General features: G+C 42.9%; 1 protein-coding gene across 1 annotated transcript in view; it reads right to left on the bottom strand.

The window, feature by feature from the left end:
* The window catches only part of NSG2 (neuronal vesicle trafficking associated 2), a 131,927-nt gene extending 109,491 nt beyond the window's left edge, over window positions 1–22,436 (bottom strand). The window contains exons 1-2 of the mRNA XM_068277172.1: window positions 22,284–22,436; window positions 21,807–21,957 (exon numbers count right to left, since the gene is read on the bottom strand). Coding sequence (XP_068133273.1) covers window positions 21,807–21,935 — 129 coding nt within the window. The 5' untranslated portion in view covers window positions 21,936–21,957; window positions 22,284–22,436. The remainder of the gene's footprint in view (window positions 1–21,806; window positions 21,958–22,283) is intronic.
* Between the last annotated feature and the right edge of the window lie 1,149 nt (window positions 22,437–23,585).

Below are 23,585 nucleotides of genomic sequence, written 5' to 3'. Positions count from 1 at the left end.
TGCACTCTCGCCATGGTGCGCACCAGTCCAGCACGGCCGTCACTACACAAACAGCTGTTTGCGGTGCGTTACACGGTGAGTTTGGTGTGTCAGTGTGAAGCAGTACCTTAATTACACTACCTGATTGATGTATACACATGCAAGATGTTTTAAAGCACTTTAGGCCTGTCATTTAGCATTCAATGTGATTTCTGCCCTTAAAACGCTGCTTTGCGTCAAATCCAGATTTTTCCCGGGGACTTTTGGCGTGTATCCCACTCCGCCATGCCCCCCTCCAGGTGTTAGACCCCTTGAAACATCTTTTCCATCACTTTTGTGGCCAGCAGAATTTTTTTTCCAAAGTTCGCCTCCCCATTGAAGTCTATTGTGGTTCGCGAACTTTTCCGCGAACCGAACGTTCCGCGGAAGTTCGCGAACCCGGTTCGCGAACCTAAAATCGGAGGTTCGGCCCAACTCTAATCTTCAGTGAAGACTGTATGTTAACAGATTAAAATAATTTATAACTAACAAAGCTGCATACATAAACCCAATCAATTTATTATTCAATAAATCCAGGAGAACACAGCCTTCCTCATAGAAACAAAAATATATAAAAAATTACTATAGACATGAAAAAAGAAAATACACTCTCTTTCAGTTCTAAGGTTTTGCGGATCAGGACATACTACAAAAAAATCTGGCCCTTAGCAACAGGAATGGTGCAAGGGATTGAAATGAGCATAAAAAATGCTTCCACTAAGAATTATTTGTATCCTATTGGCCACCCCTACTTAGCAGGTCTTAAAAAGGAGCTATGTCAGCCAGCCATTCTGTTTCAGAAAAAAAACACATACAGTATATAAGTAGATCAATTCTTGCACTACTTGCATAACATATGTATTGCACTGCCCACATTTTAATTTCAGTGATTTCTCTATAGTTAAAAAAAAGAGAAAATACTTCTTAGGATTTTCCATTTTAACTGTGTCAATTTTGCCAATCCTTATGTCATTTCCTCCCTTACTCTCCTCTGCCTGATTGTGTATGCATTGCCTGCCCTCCTCCCAGTCTTCAGGCACTCCCACCCAGCTCTGCAATAGAAAGTGCATTGTCTCAGCATGAGAAATATTGGCCAGAGAGGAACAGAGGTGTGGGAGGGGAAAACAGGAGGGAAAGAGGCTTCAGCCAATCAGGCTGCATTAGTTAAGTCTGAGGGGAAAGTAGAGAAGCAAAAAAGAACAACCCAGCATGCCCTGCAACTTCCTTTGTGTTGCAATGTACCAAATAAGATTCAGGCAAAATGTGGAATGATCATTTATCAACAAGATAAGTAATAGTGATTTTTAAATTTTAGATTGCCTGGTTAGCATCCTTATTACTTGTTTACCAGCTAAAAATAAAGAATTGATTTTTATTTTATGTCCGGCAGTTACACTTTAACCTCAGATGAACAACAACACATGCCATAACATTATTTATTTAACCAAGGCTAAGTTGAAATGCTGAAACATTATGTGAAAAATTAAGTACACTCTTTCCACTTCCATTAGAACTATGAGGGAAAGTAGCAGCCAAGTGCAGTTAATCCAATGCACTTGATTAATTGATCATCAGCAAGAGTGACCACCTCACTCAGGTCACGTGTGTGTTAACACAATGACAAAGAGGAAAAACAGAACTTAGAGAAGCAAATGTGAAGGGTTATAAGGCCATTTGTAAACAATGTGAAGTCCATAATTCTGCCATGATAATTTAGATGCCAATCTTCCCGTGAGCAGACATCCAGCTAATTCACTCCAAGATCAGATTGTGTAAGGCTCATAAAGATTGCACAAAATGCTAAAGATACATCTCAGACTCTACATACCTTACTTAGCATGTTGAATGTTAAAGTCCATAAAAGTACAGTTAGAAAAACACTGAAAAAGTATGGCTTGTTTGGAAGGGCTGGCAGAAGAATGCCCCTTCTCTTTATGGCAGCATGGTTTAGGTTTGTATCAGCACAAACCACAAGACGTCTATAACAATGTACGTTAGACAAAAACATCTTAACAGCACAAGCACTGCATAACAAGCACAGTGGTGGAGTGGTAATGATTTGGGCTTGATTTTGTTTTTTTGTTTTTTGCAGGACCTGGGAACTTTGCAGTTACTGAGTCAACCAAAAGCGCTTCTTTGGGTGCCAAAGTATTCTAGCATCAAAAGTCATGCCATCTGTGTGACTACTAAAGCTTGGCTGAAATGGGGTATGGGGTAATGTCAACTGGGGACAATGAACCCAAAACACTCCAACAAATCTATAACACAATAACTTCTCTGATGTAAGAAATGAGCTGAATGTGATTCACAGCTTGCTTTTGTTGGGCAGCCATTGTATGATTCTTAGAGAACATGTTCCCCGAACAGTCTTCCCTTCCTGCTAACTGACCTTAAAGAAAACCTGAACTGAAAATTAAAGTCAAAATAAACATACACAAGTCATACTTACCTCCTGTGTAGTCTACTCCTCAATCTCTTCCTCCTCTCTTGCGTCCTGTTTGTCCACTGTGATCAATGGAATTCTCTGTCCTCCATTTTGAAAATGGCCATTACACCATAACAGCTTTCTGGTAAGCACACAGTTAAACTGTAGCCATCGCCCACTTGAGCCATAGGGAAACATGGACACATCAGTTCTCCTCTCAGATGTAACTGACAGCAACTGATATATTTCAGTTCTGACAAAATGTTGTTAGAACTGGAAGGGATCATTGTCAGAAGAAAATGGTGAGCTTCTGAGAGGAACTGATGGCAAGGTAACTATGTAATGTTCATTTGAAGTTACCTCATGTGTTTATTTTAAATAATTTTACTCAGTACAGGTTCCCTTTAAAGCAGAGTTAAAGTTTAAATCCACTGAACAGCTTTCAGCCAATGTCACGGAGGCTTCTTAAGGGGAAGTGATGTGTGTGGAAGGGGTGGAGTCAATAGGAATAATCTCCTTGCACCAGGTGACAAAGAGGTTCTTTGTCTTCTGCTTGGGCTGTTGGATGTGATCCTGGCTGGGTAAGATGCTATGGGTCTGTGTATTGTGGGCTGTACTTTAGAAGGCCTTGGGAAGCTACACTAAGGCTAGATGTTAAATTAATGTATTCATTGTGAGAGTTGTTTTCTATGGTTTATGTTTTTATGTTGTTGAATTGTTCTGTAAATGTTGTTTTCTGTCATCAATGACTGCACATGCATCGAAAATCTCTCAGACAATATAACGTTTATTTATACTGTTGTGAGTATGCATTTCTTTTGCCAATGGCCACCTAGGACTTATGAGGAATACATATTGTTGTATTTGTTAATATCCGATTGTTAATACAATATTCAACAATATTGATTTCTTAAACTGGGCTAAACCAGATCTTTGCACAAAAGTAAACAGGTTTATGATTGATACCTGTCAGCTTGATTAGCTAATAGTTGTCAGTTATTTAATGACTAGTAAAAAGGCCCGACCCATTAAAAAACGGGCGCTAGGTCAATCCCATATTTTAAAAAAAAAGTAAAAAAAAATCCATAAATATATGCCTTAGGGACTTAGCTTTTTTTTTAATATGTATGTCATGAGGGTATATTACTGTTATTTCAATACAAAAGGGCTTGCAATTGAACGGACACAGAAAAAAACCCAAAACAGAAAAAATATACCTTTACTTCCAAATATTATATTGCCACTATACATTGTACTAGGAGCATAATTTAAATGTTGTGATAGCCGAGACTAATGGGCAAATAAAATGGCTGGGTTTATTTATAGTAGAATTGCTTATTTTAAAACTATAGGGGATGGAATTGGAGTAATAGTGTATTTTTCTAATTTTTTTCTTGTTTTTGCCTATAAAATGCATAGAAAATACAGTAACTAAAAACAGGTATCGCCAACAAAAAGCCTAATTTACGGCGAAAAAAACAAGATATAAACCATTCACGTGTGAGAAGCAGTGATAAAGTTATGGCCAAATGAATGGGAGTAGCGCTGACAGGTGAAAATGGCTTTTGGCGTTAAAGGAGTACTGTAAACCCTGAAAAGAAAAATTTTGAACTTACCTGGGGCTTCTACCGATCCCCTGCAGACGTCCAGAGCCCGCACCAGGACAAAGCAATCCTCCAGTCCCTGCCGCCGGCTCATTTACACTTTCTGAGACTTCTGTGAAGTTAACTACTGTTTAACTAAGTAGTAGTAGTAGTAGTAGTAGTAACCAAGCAGCTCGGGGTAACCCAAACCACTAGGAATGTATAAGGGGATAAAAGAGACCGAAAAGCCCTCCTACTGTTTTAATAAACCCTTAATGAACAGGAACAAGCTAAAATAATTCTAACCGACTACTTTTTTTTAGTAGCATCCAGATAAGGCAGTGTCTTTTTTAAGTAAAATGTTCCAGTAATGCAGTTGAAAGATCTCCAGAATTCACACTAGTCTCAAGAGACAACATACACACATTCTGTCTGACCAGCAACTCCCAAATTAATTGGTGAACAACTGAGGCTACTTATACCGAGCCAGTGAGCTATTAACAAAACTATACTTTCAGTTTAAGTAGACCAAAACTAACTGACTCTCCGTGCATGGTAAATGCCGCTCTAAAAACTGGATTTGGCACGATATCACAACCAGGAAGAAGCGTGGCAGAACAGAGCCGTGGTGGTAAGTTGACGTCACAGCCTCCAACGTGTGCAGATATAGCTTTCTTTTAAGAAATCTAAAGTGAGAAAAATATAGAGGCCGCCTTAATTTCTTTATAAACAATGCCTTATCGATAAACTATAGTTGTGTTACAGATTACACTTAATGGTTACTATGTCTTTCAATTTATATCTATAAATTTGTGCATTTATTGTGCTGATTGTAGAAATGAACTTTTTACCTTTGGTAATAATGCACTACCCCTTTCTCCACCCCACTCTCCCCCACTTACAAGCAAGAAAGACAAGTGCAATAAAGTGAACCATTACAGTATTTAGCAAAGCTAATTAACTAAAGGAAATTAAATCTATAAAATAACCACTAGTAGTTCCTACAAGTGTAAAGCAAAACATTTGGTTATATGCACTGCACATGTCTTTTGCTCCACCCTCCCATCATCTATGCATGATTTGTACAGTATGTGACTAATCATATAACTCCCCCACTAGGCTCCTCTGAGGCAGAGCTTGAGCTTCACTGCCTAGGTGGAGTCATCTGATTGAGGTTCACTGCTGGAATTCTTAATTAAAAACTGTTTTGGCCCAATAGTCTTATTAGTATATTTTGTGATTGTGTAAGCAATCCATACATGAAAACTTGAAATGCAGGTGACAGTTCCAGTTTAATTCATACACTCTCTAGAGCTGGCTAAGGAACCTTGCTAGGAAGTTGTTAATTTACGGTTAGCTAGTCACCAGTTAGTTAATACAGTTATATTTCACGCTAGTATAAAATATTTAAATGAGTCCCCTGGGATCAACTACTGAGGCTTTAACATGGCAGAAAAATGTCTTCACTCAACAACCAGATAGCCAGATAGTAATCTATGCAGTGTTATCTTACTATCAGGTTCCAGTTATTTCTGCACATGCCTTGTCAGTTTTGTAAGTGAAATATAAAGCTATATTTTACATACAGAAGAATTTAAAAAAATCTTCCGTGGCTTTTCCACAAATATCTAGTCAAATCTAAGGATAGCATACAGGGGTCGGTAATAAATATCTTATAATTATCTAGGAGATAGAAAAATAACCACATGGATAATCAGAATAATTAAAATTGATCTAATAATTGACCTACACCATTTAGTATGAACTGACCCATAAATCACAATTTGACCCGTAGATTACCAATGCTCATGGGATTCTTTGCAATATTGTATGTAGTTATAATAAAGAGCAGGAAAGCATTTGGAATACCTGAACATGCAGTAATAGCACTCCCAAATCCTGGAGTACTTCCCCGGTTCTCCTGGTGCCAGATTTTTCCTGTGATAATTTAATAGGCTAATGCTTCTGGGACATAAATGCTGCGGGGAGGGGGGCATATTTACATTGCAAGGATACTATAGCTTTTATCCGTGGAAGGCTTAAGCCAGTGCTGCTCAAACTAAGGCCCGCAGGCCAGATGCGGCCCCCTGAGGCTTTTTTACCGCCCCCCCCCACACACAAAATGTATTACTTATAAATGCGGTCAGCTACATCTTTTAGTATTGGTGGTCCACAGATGAATAGCAGTGCTGGCACCACCCATCCAGATGGAAGCCAGAAAGCAGTAATTTGCTGGTTTCCAATCAAATTCCACATCAGGTGACACTGCTATCCAATTGGACTGCAGGTTGTCACCTGGGTATGCTTCACTGTCTGGACTGCAAAGACTTCTACAAGATTTTATGTATACTCCGGCCCCCCAGCAGTCTGAAGTATGTTGACCCGGCCCTCAACCCAAAACATTTGGGGACCCTTGGCTTAAGCAATTAAAACCTATATGGCCACAGCTAGGAAGATATGTTGCTGATGTGGGAATGTTATAATAGTATACTGTACATCCTGCTTGGGAATGCAGAGGCTGGGTTTGCAGAAGCTGAAAAATCTGTTTTTGAACATCTGTTTTGGAATTTAACCACACCTCTAAATCATGCCAACATTTGGATCACACCCACAATTCAATAGGCTGGAATTTTTCTCCATGGTGATGCTGGTGACTGTCCTAGTTAAAGGGGCACTTCAGTGAAAAATTGTAAAATTTAAAATATGTGCAAACATATACAAATAAGAAGTACATTTCTTCCAGAGTAAAATGAGCCATAAATTATTTTTCTCCTATAATGCTGTCACTTACAGTAGGTAGTAGAAATCTGACAGAAGTGACAGGTTTTGGACTACTCCATCTCTTCATAGAGGATTCTCAGCAAGGCTTTTATTCTTTATAAAGATATTCCCTAAAAAGGATTTAAAGAATGATGCTGGCCAGCTTCCCTTCTCCCTACACAGTTTATTGCCAGTTGGACAGAGCAACTGCCATTCACTAAGTGCTTTTGAAAATAAATATATCCCTGAGAATTCCCTATAAAGAGATGGACTAGTCCAAAACCTGTCGCTTCTGTCTGATTTCTACAACCTATTGTGACAGCAACATAGGAAAAAAGTAATTTATGGCTCATTTTACTCTGGAAAAAATGTACTTCTTATTTGTATATGTTTGCACATATTTAAAATTTTACAGTTTTTCGCTGTAGTGCCCCTTTAAGAGTGTTTCTCAACCTATAAACATTGATCTGGATTAGTATTATATTTACAAGGCTTTAGAAAGAATAAGAAAAGGATAGCAACCAAGATTAACTTCTTGAGCCCCAGAGGTTTATACCCCCTAGTGACCAGGCCATTTTTTACAATTCAGCACTTCACAACTTTAACGGTTTACTGCTTGGCCATACAACTTAGCAACCAAATGAATTTTACCTCCTTTTCTGCTCACAAATAGAGCTTTCTTTAGGTGGCATTTGATTGTTGCTGCTATTTTTTTTTTTTTTTCCGATTAACCACTTAAGTCTATCTGGACAAACATTCTCGTCCAGATAGGCTGCGTGCACTGCCGCCGGCTGCGCATGCTTCCGCCGCTGGCCGTTAGCCCAGCGATCAATGAATGGGATTATAGATACCATTCATTGATCGAAGCCCCCCGCAGAAAAACCGACAGCCTCTTATCAGAGGCTGTGGTTTTTCTGAGTTAAAACAAGTTTCCAGTCCTACTAATGCTTCCTGGAAGCGTGATCGTATGCTTCCAGGACATAGATTTAGAATAAATTAATTCTTAGCAAAATGTATCACCCAAAGAAAGCCTAATTGGTGGCGGAAAAAACAAGATATAGATCAATTCATTGTGATGAGTAGTGATAAAGTTATTGGCAAATGAATGGGAGGTGAAAGTTGCTGCTAAAAATAAACAACCCTGTGGGCTTAAGCAGTTAATAAACAAATATAGAAATCTTTGCCCCAAAAATCTTTTTAGCCCGCACCCTTCCCCCCCTAAATTGGCCCTACACTACGATACATACACTAGACTGTACATACATAGACATATGCCCATGGTAGGGATAAGATTATGAGCCCCTACAAGGGACAGTTAAGTGACAAGACTATACTCTGTACAGCTGTTATGATCGCTTCTGCAGCGTTTACTGCTGACTGCACTGGTATTGCAAACCAAGCAGTTCTAATGTCATTACATGCATTTGCTTGCATAGTCTGGTTTGCACTTAAACTAGTTGCTGATTCCATCTGCAGTCGCTCTGAAGTTTATGACAGTTTAATATGCTTTTGTGTAAACAAACATTGTCTGCTGCAGTGGAGGGGCGGTCCCTTTCCTGCAGGCTGCATATCATTGTCTGCCTTTTCCTGCTATCAGCCTGTGATTAATTACCATTCACTTGTGTGGGAATCTGCAGGTCTGCTCCCATTGGATGACCTCAGTATAAAGAACTGCTTCCTGCAATGCCTCATGGGCTATCATAGTTTCAGACTCTATCTGTTACTCTGCTCGTGCCCCACCTCGTTCCTGGTCCGTGTGGACTGCGCTGACTCCTGCGAAGGGGTCAGCGAGTCCTCCTAGTTCTGCTCTTGTTCTAGAAGTTGCTACTTGCTTGTCTTGTGTCATATATTGGTTCATCGCCAATATATACGCATACTTGCGCATTTTGTTATTTTCCTTGTATTCGTGTTACGTTAATATATCAGTGTCGCTGATATATACGTACACGAACTGTTTATTTCCTGTGTTCAGCTAGTCAGTTTTCCAGCACGTTTTGGTAGTTTGCGCGTATCGTGAACACCCGTGCTGAGCTAGTTATCCTGTTCCTGGTCCTGTTTGTGGATTGCGTTCATCTCTGCGAAGAGATAATGAATCCTTCTGAATCCTGTTCCTGGTCCTGTTTGTGGATTGCGTTCATCTCTGCGAAGAGATAGCGAATCCTTCTGAGTCCTGTTCCCTGTATTACTCCAGTCTTAGTCAGAGTTCCTGCTTATGTCATATATCGGTTCATTGCCGATATATACATATGTTAGTCAGACGTTACGAATAGTTTCATTGATAGCTGTAATTGTAATACGCTAGGAAAACATACTTATTGTGTATTTTATCTGTGTTACGTTCATCTATCTTGATCCTACTATTTCCTGTCTCTCCTGTCCTGTCTTTGTGAGGCACGCCATCGCCGCAACGCATTGGCTGCCTCATTCCAGTCTGTCTGGTTTTGGACGCTTGCTGTCGCTAAGTAATCGCTAGCTAGCAAGCGTTCATTCTGTCTACCTGTCCTGATCTCCTCAGTTCTGGTTTATGCGCTCAGCGCTACTTTGCGCTGAGACGTTATTACGAAAGTGTTTGTGGCTGTTCGGATCTGCACCGGCTCTGTGCACCACAATCTCCTATTGGAGTCAGTCCTCTCCTCCACTAAACTGGGGATATCCTGATCCCTTGTGCTGGTGTGTGTACCTCCTTCACGTCAGCTTATGTGTTGTATGCTGACTGTGGAGATTACACCTCCAAGCTTAACATTATGATAGCCCCATTACCAATCCCCATTGTGGGGGGGGTTCCCAGCAAAAATGACACTGTTTGTTATGGTTCCTGTTCCTTTAAGAAATTTGAGAAGCTCAATTCTGAAACAGAAAATGAGTTTTTTTCTGAATGTGCCAGGTTCCTGGCCAATCCTGAGCTCCAGGCTACTCCTGTTTCAACGTGGGCCCCCCAGCTAGTTTATGTTTTATTTAAGGGAAGATTGTTTCAGTGGGCCTACGATGTCTTGGATCATACCAATTTAAAGGAAAGACCACTGGAATTTCTAGCGTTTGTGATCCATAACTGGCTGCGCAAAACCGATTTGCCTAGCCCTTTTGATAAGCTCCTGGCAGCTTGTCAATCAGCTGCTCCTTCTACTGCCTACAAAAATAATCAGCAAGCAGATAATTGTTCTGATAACTTTTCTTCTGCTAAGGCAGCAGGGTCTAAAGCCAAACGTAAACGCTCCAAAAGAAAAGCATTACAATCAGCGGAGTCGTTGCCCTTGGCAACTGCGCATCAGATCTGTAACGAGACTCCACCATTAGCAGATAATGAAATTCAGTCACCATTCAGGGGAGTCAAATGGACCTATGAAACTACTAATGAACTTTCATTGCTAGCCAGGGAAAATAAAGGTTCTTGTTTAAATGAATTATCTGAATATGATTATGAAGATATATTACAGAGTATTGAACAGATCAATTTATTCGTGCAGCAAGGGAAATTTGCATACACTACAGTTCAATACTTGCTACAGGTATTGGAGATCCTTAGGAATAAGAAATCGGCCAATCACCTGCTAAATAACCCAATGTATGTTTCTGCCACTAACACATTTGCAAACTATGATCAGCCGGAATGCTCAGCTGTTAAATATGCATGGGATCCTCCATTTGAGAAAGGAGAGATGGAAGCTCTGGTCTATGAATGGAAGAAAGATGCAAGTTCATTTTGTCAGTTTTACAGTGCAAAAAGTGAATTAGTATTGAATGCGTGCATTAAGTCTGCTTATAACCTAATAAAAACTGGTGTGTGTGGGTATGACTTTGTGGCTCCATTGATCGATGTGTGGAGAATGATTCTGGACGATTTTTATGCAATTCAATCAGTTGATACCAGGGAAGACACACTGTCAAGTGGAGATTGTTCCACTTCCTCAGTTCCTGAGGACTCGCCTGCTTCAGCACCTTTGGCTGATTCAGCGAGTGATTCTGAGCTCCTTTTGTGTGAAATTGAAGTTCCTGTAATTCCACCCTGTACCATGGATAACTCAGTGTTACTTCCCAGTAAGACAGAAATTACTAATACTTCCTTAATCTTGCCCTGCACAAATTTCTCAGCAGAGGACCCAGAGGTCCTGCTGACTTTCGAGTCCAGCCTAGCCAGTACTCATGACTCTTTGTTTAGTGAAACAGACACCAGAAAAATCTTGCCTGTCTCTGCAAACACTTCTGCAGAAATTACCTGTGTTAATAAAGTTCAACTCCTGTCTGATCCAGCAGATGCCAATAGATGCACTACATCAGTTTCCGAGTCCCAGCAATCCTGTCTAGTAAACTCAGAACCCCAGCATCTGAATTTTCCAATTTTACAAATGAATGGTGATTCAGATGCGCAAACATTGTGTCTTGATCTTCCTGTTTCTACACCTCGCTCTAGTTTCGTGAATAGCTCAGAGCATCTGCTATGTGAACCTGAAATCGCAGAATTATTACCTTGTTCAGAAAATTTTCCAATAAATTCGCCCTGTACCATGAATTGTGCAGTAGATCTCTCCAATGAAACTCAGGTCACAGAATCATTATGCTGTCCAGCAGGTGCTTCCATGGTTTTGCCCTGCAATATGGACTGTTCAGTGATCCTGTCCAGTGAAGCTGTGGTCGCAGAGTCTTATGCTTCACCCAGTACTTTGGATACTTTAAACCCTTTAGCAGAGGAGGCTGAAGCACTGCTTACCTCAGTTGGTGTTGCAGTAATATTCACTTGTCTAGCAGCTGTTTTGGAATTACAGTCTGCTCTAATAAAACTTGATGAATTTCTGCCCAGCGAAGCAGAAGCCATTGAAATATTGTCCTCGTCAGCAAGTGTGTTAGATACCTTGCCCTGTACACAGTCTGATTTAACCAATGTTGTTGAGTCCCTCTCCAGTGTTGTAACAGCCGAGGAACTCCAGCCCTGTCCTCTGAATGTTTCAAAAGTCTTGCCCTGTAACATGGATAATTCTGACTCGCTGGAAAAAATAATAGAAATCTCAGAATTTCAGTCCGGGTTAATGAGTGTTTCTGAAACCCAGCCCTGTATCCTGGAAAATTCTGGTTCTCTGGCCGGTGTGGCAGAAGTTCCAGAGCCCCCTTCCTGTCCAGTGAGTTACTCAGTTTTGCCTAGTTCAGTGGGGATTGCTGCAATATTGACTTGTTTTGCAGCCCTTCATGAGCTCCAGTCCAGTGTATTTGATGAGTCTCTGTCTAGTCCAGAAGAAGCTATGGGAACCCTGTCTAGTTCAGTGCATACATCAGAAGATTTGCCCTGTCTTGTAAATGCCCCTGAACATGATTTGTTAATAACCCTGCTGGAATCAGCGACATCTAAGTCTGATCCTGCAGTTTTTAGTGAGAATCCAGTAACTATGAAGTCTAGTCATGATGAATTTTTTTTGCCCAGTTCTGGTTTCGGTCCTGTCTTGACTGACTTTGAGGTTCGCAGTTCCTTGACATGCCCAGAGGTTTCTCTTGTGCCGGTGTGCCCAGATGTGCTTCGTATGCCAGACTGCCCAGATGTGTCTGTGTTAGCGTGCTCACGTGCTTCCCTAGTGGAGACATGTTCTGATGTTGCCGGTTGGCCTGCATGCCCGGAGATGGTTCTGGTCCCTAAAAGCCCTGATCTTGATGTTTGTCCTTGTGACCCTGACTCTGGAGTTGCCCTGGGTTCCATAGGGGTTCTTGATAGTTCTCCATGTGAGCCTAAGGGGCGTTCTGACCTGTGGGGATCTCTTTGGAGCTTCCAAGTGTTCTGGGAGTTCTCTGAGGAAACTTGTCCTGGTACCTTGGACTGGTTCAACGGTGGGTTTTGTGTTGGTAGGGACAGTTCCGGTGGGCATTGCAAAGGCTTTGGCGTTTTTGGACAGTCCTTGGAAGGCGGTGGGTATCGCGCAGAGAGTTTCTTGGGGTTGTTTTCTGGAAGTCGTGGTTCTGATGGGTGTCACACTGAGGCTTGTAGTGCTGACGGGCATGGTTCGGTAGGTTCTGGTTCCAATTGGTCTAGTTTTGGTGAGACTGATTCGGGAATTTGGTTTTGTCGGACGGATCCGACCTTCATGAATTTTCAGTCAGATCAGTTTGCTGGATTTCCCACTTCTGATTTTTTGGTTTGGGTGGTTCAGGAGAAATATGTCAGTTTTCATAGGCGTCCAGAGGCCGCGTTTAAGGGAGGGGGTACTGTTATGATCGCTTCTGCAGCGTTTACTGCTGACTGCACTGGTATTGCAAACCAAGCAGTTCTAATGTCATTACATGCATTTGCTTGCATAGTCTGGTTTGCACTTAAACTAGTTGCTGATTCCATCTGCAGTCGCTCTGAAGTTTATGACAGTTTAATATGCTTTTGTGTAAACAAACATTGTCTGCTGCAGTGGAGGGGCGGTCCCTTTCCTGCAGGCTGCATATCATTGTCTGCCTTTTCCTGCTATCAGCCTGTGATTAATTACCATTCACTTGTGTGGGAATCTGCAGGTCTGCTCCCATTGGATGACCTCAGTATAAAGAACTGCTTCCTGCAATGCCTCATGGGCTATCATAGTTTCAGACTCTATCTGTTACTCTGCTCGTGCCCCACCTCGTTCCTGGTCCGTGTGGACTGCGCTGACTCCTGCGAAGGGGTCAGCGAGTCCTCCTAGTTCTGCTCTTGTTCTAGAAGTTGCTACTTGCTTGTCTTGTGTCATATATTGGTTCATCGCCAATATATACGCATACTTGCGCATTTTGTTATTTTCCTTGTATTCGTGTTACGTTAATATATCAGTGTCGCTGATATATACGTACACGAACTGTTTATTTCCTGTGTTCAGCTAGTCAGTTTTCCAGCACGTTTTGGTAGTTTGCGCGTATCGTGAACACCCGTGCTGAGCTAGTTATCCTGTTCCTGGTCCTGTTTGTGGATTGCGTTCATCTCTGCGAAGAGATAACGAATCCTTCTGAATCCTGTTCCTGGTCCTGTTTGTGGATTGCGTTCATCTCTGCGAAGAGATAGCGAATCCTTCTGAGTCCTGTTCCCTGTATTACTCCAGTCTTAGTCAGAGTTCCTGCTTATGTCATATATCGGTTCATTGCCGATATATACATATGTTAGTCAGACGTTACGAATAGTTTCATTGATAGCTGTAATTGTAATACGCTAGGAAAACATACTTATTGTGTATTTTATCTGTGTTACGTTCATCTATCTTGATCCTACTATTTCCTGTCTCTCCTGTCCTGTCTTTGTGAGGCACGCCATCGCCGCAACGCATTGGCTGCCTCATTCCAGTCTGTCTGGTTTTGGACGCTTGCTGTCGCTAAGTAATCGCTAGCTAGCAAGCGTTCATTCTGTCTACCTGTCCTGATCTCCTCAGTTCTGGTTTATGCGCTCAGCGCTACTTTGCGCTGAGACGTTATTACGAAAGTGTTTGTGGCTGTTCGGATCTGCACCGGCTCTGTGCACCACAATCTCCTATTGGAGTCAGTCCTCTCCTCCACTAAACTGGGGATATCCTGATCCCTTGTGCTGGTGTGTGTACCTCCTTCACGTCAGCTTATGTGTTGTATGCTGACTGTGGAGATTACACCTCCAAGCTTAACAACAGCGCTGCATAAGATATCAGCGCTATATAAATACTTTGCTATTTAAATACTAAAAAAACAGCCTGCCAGCACTGATCAGCAGCTGGCCGGCTGATCAATGGGACCCGCTGTGTACAGTGACATGAGCTCCAGTCAAGGGTGAAATTTGCAATAACCATAATAGATAGTATGAAAACATATTTGCAATAAGTTACAATTTACAAACTCAGGATCTACAAAATTTGAAATTTATTCAGAATTCTGTGCAAAATTTCAGTCTTGCGCTTGATTCAGAATTTGGCAACTGTTACCTCCGACACATGAAATGCAACGACTGTTACCATGACACATGAAATGCAACGACTGTTACCATGACACATGAAATGCAAGAACCCCCTGACAAAAACAAAAAAGACAAAAAAAACCTGACACTCGGCTATACTACCCCCAAGTGCCCATTGAGACAAAATAACTGCCGTAGCCAGACAGCCCTCAGCTATACAGGGAGTGCAGAATTATTAGGCAAATGAGTGTTTTGACCACATCATCCTCTTTATGCATGTTGTCTTACTCCAAGCTGTATAGGCTCGAAAGCCTACTACCAATTAAGCATATTAGGTGGTGTGCATCTCTGTAATGAGAAGGGGTGTGGTCTAATGACATCAACACCCTATATCAGGTGTGCATAATTATTAGGCAACTTGCTTTCCTTTGGCAAAATGGGTGAAAAGAAGGACTTGACAGGCTCAGAAAAGTCAAAAATAGTGAGATATCTTGCAGAGGGATGCAGCACTCTTAAAATTGCAAAGCTTCTGAAGTGTGATAATCAAACAATCAAGTGTTTCATTCAAAATAGTCAACAGGGTCGCAAGAAGCGTGTGGAAAAACCAAAGCACAAAATAACTGCCCATGAACTGAGAAAAGTCAAGCGTGCAGCTGCCAAGATGCCACTTGCCACCAGTTTGGCCATATTTCAGAGCTGCAACATCACTGGAGTGCCCAAAAGCACAAGGTGTGCAATACTCAGAGACATGGTCAAGGTAAGAAAGGCTGAAAGACGATCACCACTTAACAAGACACACAAGCTGAAATGTCAAGACTGGGCCAAGAAATATCTCAAGACTGATTTTTCTAAGGTTTTATGGACTGATGAAATGAGAGTGAGTCTTGATGGGCCAGATGGATGGGCCCGTGGCTGGATTGGTAAAGGGCAGAGAGCTCCAGTCCGACTCAGACGCCAGCAAGGTGGAGGTGGAGTACTGGTTTGGGCTGGTATCATCAAAGATGAGCTTGTGGGGCCTTTTCAGGTTGAGGATGGAGTCAAGCTCAACTCCCAGTCCTACTGCCAGTTTCTGGAAGACACCTTCTTCAAGCAGTGGTACAGGAAGAAGTCTGCATCCTTCAAGAAAAACATGATTTTCATGCAGGACAATGCTCCATCACACGTGTCCAAGTACTCCACAGCGTGGCTGGCAAGAAAGGGTATAAAAGAAGAAAAACTAATGACATGGCCTCCTTGTTCACCTGATCTGAACCCCATTGAGAACCTGTGGCCCATCATAAAATGTGAGATTTACAAGGAGGGAAAACAGTACACCTCTCTGAACAGTGTCTGGGAGGCTGTGGCTGCTGCTGCACGCAATGTTGATGGTGAACAGATCAAAACACTGACAGAATCCATGGATGGCAGGCTTTTGAGTGTCCTTGCAAAGAAAGGTGGCTATATTGGTCACTGATTTGTTTTTGTTTTGTTTTTGAATGTCAGAAATGTATATTTGTGAATGTTGAGATGTTATATTGGTTTAACTGGTAAAAATAAATAATTGAAATGGGTATATATTTGTTTTTTGTTAAGTTGCCTAATAATTATGCACAGTAATAGTCACCTGCACACACAGATATCCCCCTAAAATAGATAAAACTAAAAACAAACTAAGAACTACTTTCAAAAATATTCAGCTTTGATATTAATGAGTTTTTTGGGTTTATTGAGAACATGGTTGTTATTCAATAATAAAATTATTCCTCAAAAATACTTGCCTAATAATTCTGCACTCCCTGTACTAAAGCCAAGTACCTGTTAAAGCACACTGCTATTCACTAGCCTGAGTTTGGATATACAGTACAACCAATGTAAATATACTCTACCAGATTTTTCTGGGCCTAACCTGGGATGGGGGGATGTGAGGTTATGTTAGTGCAGCTCGCGAGTGAAAAATGGGCGTGGCCATGACATCACGTGGGCAGAGCAAAGTGTAATGTAACAGTGAGGCAGTGGGCCAGAGTTTCTTCCCAAAAGTAAGGCAAAGTGTCTCTGAGGGTAATTTGATATCATTCCCCAAACACATAAGAAAGCATTGTTTTTTGACATGATGTGGTGAAACAGGAGAGTTGCATCATGGATGTACAAATGATGAATCTGCAGAAAGTGTGTGATGCTATTAGCATACCATTTAGTAATCTTGAGGCATCAAAATGCCAAATGCAGAAACAATAACCGCAAAGTAGCAAATGCAGTCACTATAACGATCAAATAATAAATGTGACAACCGTTACCTCTGACACATGAAATGCAGCAACGGTTACCTCTGATACATGAGGTGCAAGGACCGTTACATCCAAAACATGAAATGCAACAAGCATTACCTCCGACAAATGAAATGCTGCAAATGATTCCCCCGACACATGCAATGCGGTAAAAATGACCTCCCACACATGTTAAAATGTGGTAAACATTACCCTCACATGTGAAATGCAGCACATGTGAAATGCACATACATACTGTATATGAAATGCAGCAAATTTTACTTCAGACATAAATGCATTAAATGTTCCCCCCACTGGGTGCTGGTGGGATGGAGCTGCTGAGTGGGGTGGGAGGGTGACACTGGGTACTGCTGAGAGGGTGACCCTGGGTGGGGAGGAGGTAGACACTGGATGAGGAGGATGACACTGGATGAGGTGGGTGTGACTGGGAGGGAGGGAGGAGGATGACACTGAGGAGGACAGTAGGTAGGGAGGAAGTAGGGTGACACTGGGTGGGGTGTGAGGGTAATGTTAGGTTCTACTTGGTCAGTTGGAAGGTCAGACTGGGTGGGGTGGGAGGGTAATGCTAGTTGCTACTGGGTGGGGTGTGAGGGTAATGCTAGGTGCTGCTGGGTGGGGTGGGAGGGCGACACTGAGAGGGGGTGAGGGTGCTCCTGGCTGGGGTGGGAAGGTAACGCTAGGTGCTACTGGGTGGGATGGGAGCCTGACACTGTGTGATGCTGGGCCATGGCTGCCGCTGCAGAGAAATCAAGGACCTTGCTGGAGGGCAGAGGTGGAGCTGGGGCAGAAGTACAGCTGGGGGTGGAGGCAGAGCTGCTGCTATGCAGGACTGAGCCCGGGGCAGGAAGCGGGGCATGCAGCCACATAAAGTCACTTGGCTGGGAAGTCTGGCTGGCACACCCAGTTGAAGCTCGCAAGAGGCAGGTGCAATGCATAGGTGGGCGGGGCTACATCCCATTGAGTGCTTGGAGCGCCCCATAAACACGCAAGTCGGCGGAGGATCTTGGTCTTTCAGCGCGCACGCTGACAGCCTTCAGGAGCCGGGAGGCGGTGTATCTCCCCATTACCTTGGGTTGAGTCCTGGTGAAGAACCCTGCGTAGTAGTCGCGACACAGCAGGCGGTAAAATACATAGAGTTGGTAAGTCCTGCATGCAGCAGGTGAAGATTACGCATATCTTATGAGGTTGCTGGGGGACCGGAACATACATAAAATGATGTTGAAAAACATTACATTGAATCTACGTATTAATTCCCCCAATCATGCCTGGAGGAGAACTCCCATCAGTGACCATTCAGTCATGCAGCACCCGAAGAACGTCTTTGTGTACTAGACAGTAAAGCATACCCAGGTGACTGCCAACCAGTTGGACAGCAGTGTCACCTGATGCAGAATTGGATTGGAAGCTAGCGAATAACTGCTTGCTGGCTTCTACAGTATGTGGATGGATGGGGCCAGAACTGCTATTCTATATGCGGGCCGCCGATATTTAATGGTACAGTGGGCCTCATCTATAAGTTATACATTTTGTGTTTGGGGGCCAGTGAAAAAGCCACTTCGAGCCATATTTACCCTGCAGGCCTTAGCTTGAGGACCATTGACCTACAGAGTGATGGCGCTATCCTTATGTATTGATGTTGGGAGGTCTGGCTGCCAACCTGGGATGCTGCCCGAGGCAAATCTCAGGCCGCAACAGGGACCCGGAATCTGGGACGTCTCCCAGGTAAAGTGGGTCGCCTGGTCACGGTATATGAGGACATACTTTGGGGCAGTGAAAAGGAAGCTCTGCCTGGGAAGTAAATCTCAGATTTGTGCTGTAAATGGGCTGTTGAGCAGCAGTAAAGATTTGGCACAAAAAGAACTATCTGCAGCTTCACCCCAAATCAGAAGTCAAGGTAGGAGTGGGTTTGGTTTTTAAAGTCAGCCTGTCTACTTGTCACCACAATGCACAATTAATATGGATCCACATGTTGCTCACTTAACTTACTGTAATAAATAAATGTATTTGAAAAAGGTAGACACAATTTTTCTGATATGGCTGCTGGGTAGAGATACCATATGTACAATTAGACCAGCTAAGCATGGACACAGCTTTCACTGCTGAGTTCAAGGCAACTACAAGCCTGACTAGTTAATTCAGTGATCCGCCCATCCCTGATCTTTCCAGAAAGGCTAAAGTTGTTATTAAGAAGATAGAGTAGCACGGCGCATGTCTGGGGCCCAGATGTTCTGTCAGTCTGAAGTCTACCTTGCAGGTCTGTACTGACTGCCTAGCAGCAAATCACTGCCTTCAAGGGGGGGGTCTCTCTTTGTGTGCTTTGGATCTGCAGGTGGGAGGGTAATGCTAGGTGCTACTGGGTGGGGTGGGAGGATAACGCTAGGTGATATTGGGACACCAGCTTATCCCCACTCCCCCTGTTCCAAAATTACATCCTCTTCTGCTGTTCCATTGTCTTCAACCCCCCGCCTCCCAGGTTATCTGGCCGGCCGCACTCTTCTGCGCATGCGTGACTTGGCCGCGCACGCACTCAGTCTTGCTCCAGCAGCTGGGCATGGGAGCGTGGCGGGGGCATGTGTGGCCGTGGATGTGCAGGAGCGTGTGAATGCCCACACTACCTGGGGGTATTTGAAGGCGACAGGGCGACCGTAGAAGACAACAAGGGAGCCCACACACCTCATGGCCCCTTTAATCCACTTAAATGCACTTTAAAGGCCCATACACGTGCTAGATTAACCTCCCTGGTGTTATGATTATTTCCAGATTTAGGGTCTAATAGCCGTGCAATTTTTTCATAAGCTTTTAGACTCTAAAAACAAGAAAAAAATAATATCACAGAGAGATCTGCAGCAGTTCCTGCATATTACTCACTACTCAGGCATGGGATTACTGCTCTGAGCTGCGGATTTCCGTCCCGAGCCTGACTCAGGATTAAGGAGGTTACAGTCAGCCGAGGCAGCCAATAACAATTGTAGGCCCTGACCAATGACAGCCACAAGGCCAGCGATCCAACAGGTGGATCAATTTGGCTGAGCCACGGCCAATAGCTTTGTTCTCCCCACTCCCCCAGCATGATGTCACACCACTCCATTGGCCTTCCACCTCCCCCCGCATTGCACAAGAACACATCGCTAGCCTACAGACTGTAAATCCTTGGCCCAGCACTGTTGCCCGAGTTAATCTGAGCTAATCTGCCAATAACTACAATCTTCTTATCAGTATTTAACTATCACTGTCCAGCTATTTCCATAATGTGCCCGTCCCTGTCACTTTACCTGTCCCTAAAGCCATGTACATGTGCTAGATACACATGTAAATTTTACTGGCCTTTACAGAACTAGGGCCACTGTATGGCGATTCTGGAGTCCGTAACCCTTAGTATCATTCACACGACACAGCGCCAGCACGAATGTGATCTTGTGCACGCTTTTCCCAATGCACAGCATATGCAGCGACGTATGTTGTAATGTGGACGTCGGTGGTCGCAGTTTGCCCGGTGGCAAATCATGCGTGCTTAATGATAAAATGTTCCTCGCTACCTTACATTACAATGGCCAGGAATGCTCTGTGAATGGTAACATGAAAGTTAATGGACTTTCATGTAACCATGTGGATTGCACACAAGTGACTTGGTTCACTAAACCGTGATAACTCAAATATCACTCCTTATCAAAGATATCACACCTTATCAAAGTTAACATGCCTTATCAGAGTAGTATAGCGAATGCTACGAACTTATGCCTGCTAATTGGCAATGGCACTCGTCCTGCTCTGAGCCCCTGCATGCTCGTAGCGCTCACTATGCTACTCTGATAAGGCATGTTAACTTTGATAAGGTGTGTTATCTTTGATAAGGTGTGATATTTGAGTTATCACGGTTTATTGGATCAAGGCTAATGTGCGGTGCGTCATCACTAACTGCACATAGTGTGAGTGAGCCTTACATATAAAAAAACAGGTTTCACCAACAGAGATGGTCTGAGCAGCAAAAATAAGGTGGTTCTGCTTTTCTTTTCATGCTACGGTAATATTTATTATTAATGTTATGTTTACCACTAGGGCCATGTTTGCTTTAAGCTTGTGACATCACTCAGAACAACATAACAAATAAATAAATAAATAAAATCAGCAATCGATTTTTTTTCCTTACTATCCTTTGAAGTACTGCAACAAACCTCTGTTCCTTCAGAAGTGCATATTCCTGAAAGCAAACATCAGAGCTTCTCCAGACCTGTACCCATGCCATGAAAACATCTCAGCTGCTAAGCCAACAGCCATTTGCAAACACTGCTTCTATGGCCTTGCATCCTGATCCCCCCCCCTCCCCCAACCAATTCAACATGTTTTTTATATTATTAGGTAATGCTTATTTTTCGGCATTATATACTGTTAAGACCAAGCGTCACTAGCTTTATAATCTACACATTGTAAAGAAGATGAACTTATTTGGGATATGATCATTTGATGATGGCCCTTTAACCAAAACCCTCCATTAATCACAGCCTAAAACAGACAGTATATACACTAGCATGTACACCAAGCTCATTAATATCAGCCATGAACAGAGAAGAAACATACACCGTGGTGAATCTGCACCGAACGTTTTGAATAATAAGCACTTCTATATGCCCCACCTGACTGTCTGATACAAGAAGTGATACCATTTCACTGGAAAATGCTACAGCCAGAAACCTGGTACACATATGCAGCTTCATAGCATGTCCTCTTTAGCATCCAGCGCTCATGTTTCCAGCTGACATACCTGCATAACACTAGCATGCATGTGTCATTGTTGATTTAATGGACCATGCATAAAACACCAGCTGAAGCTGTCTGATGGATGTGGCAGTCATTGCAGATATATAGCAGAGACTAGCCCTCTAGGTTAGCAGGAAATCCATTCATAATATTACCTTCTCTGGGGCAGAGAACTGCAGATGATTTACATCCAAGGGTGTGATCAAAGGCACGGTCTGAAACCCATCTTCAGCAGAAGGCTCCTTACTGTTCTTGTCAGTCAGATTACTCCCGAGCTTCACCATCCTTCCTCCTGTCTTCCCACTCCTAGGGAGCAGGAAAATGTCCCAGGTTAATAGAAAGCCTCAGTCACAGGTATATATCAAGGAGGAGCACATATAACCATAATAAATGATGTGTTTACCAACCATATATGTACAGGCATTGCATTTTATTTCTTCTGCTTATTTTTAATACAGTGACAGCTATAGGTAGGATGTAGGTGTGAGACATGATGGTGGATTGTGCAAGACAAACACATACGTTTATGCTGCATAGAAAAATGTTTGCCTGCAGAGTGCAGACATCCCTGTGCAATCAAGGAGTGCCTGTAATGATGGAGAGTTTAGGTAGCTGATAAATAAAATACTCACGACGAGACGTTGTTTGTCTATGTCCAGGCTGGAGGGAGCTGAGCGAAAGCGCTGTTCGTGGTGCTGATGTGGAAAACAGTCCTAGAACGACGGATTTCTGATAGCTTCTAAAGGCTGCGAGCAGGGCGCCTATTGCAGCACAGGGGTTCTGCCGCACTCAGACTGTAGCTGCTCTTGCTTTACCTGTACATCTGCGCCCTCTGCTGCCCAAATGAAGGCGCTGCAATGCACATGTTAAGATAATGCCAAGCTTCATGGATAGTATCTATCTATCTACAGTGCTGCCCATAATTATTCATACCCCTGGCGAATTAAAGTTACTTTGATTCAACCAACAAGTAATTTTTTGATGGGAAATGACAACGTGGTATCCCAAAAGATAATAAGACAATGAAGAGAAGGCATGATTGAGGGGGGGAAAAACATTTCTCAGCTTTTATTTACATTTGAGCAAAAAGTGTCTAGTACAAAATTATTAATAAACAATACCACTTGCCTGGCTATCCTGCTGATCTCTTTGGCTGCAGTAGAATCTGATTCATACCCACTGGTCACTTCTATGGATGAGGGATGAAGTCACAGTGTGCTGTGAATAAGCACTGAAGGGGCAAATGGGTAGCTGTACTTTCATTTGTAAATGTGGTACAAAGGTTTCATGACATTATAGCCTAGGTTATACATCACTAGGAGGGTGGGTTCACATACCAATGTATAGCAGTGTATTCATATAAGATAGACCATCTGACGGACCCCACCGCAGCAGGCCACAGCAGTTAGAAGGCTGACCCCTGCAGATGTACTAGGCTAGTGCTTTGCCCACCTACAGGCGTTGCCTGCAATTTCGCATTAAAAAGTTAATACACTATGGAGCGCTCCTTCTCTCCTTTTGTCTACCTTTTTAAAGAGTGCCATCCAGCCAGACATTGAGGAGCAGCCCAAGTGTGTTTGATGACCACAGTATCCAGTGAGCCATTCCTGAGCTAGCACAAGATTTCCCTTCTCCTATTCATATAAGAAGCGTTTCTGACACTGAAACTAGGATAAGTAAGGTAAACATGCTCCAAGGTGCTCAAGTCCTTTCACCGCACCCATGCAACACGTTTTTTGGTGGGCTCTATTGACCTGGGGAAGTGGGCAATACCCCCAAAATGCGTTATCTATGCCTAATTTCTGTGCAATAAACCTTATGAAGTTACTTTGGGCTGTACTGGCTAATTTGTCTACATGAGAGGTAAACCAACCACCACCCACTGCCTCTTCTTTTTAATTGTTTTCTTATTTTTGGGCACCTCCATCCACCAG

The sequence above is a fragment of the Hyperolius riggenbachi genome, chromosome 3, assembly GCF_040937935.1.
Source record: "Hyperolius riggenbachi isolate aHypRig1 chromosome 3, aHypRig1.pri, whole genome shotgun sequence".
Taxonomy (NCBI): Eukaryota; Metazoa; Chordata; class Amphibia; order Anura; family Hyperoliidae; genus Hyperolius; species Hyperolius riggenbachi.
This window is presented reverse-complemented; position numbering and strand designations above follow the sequence as displayed.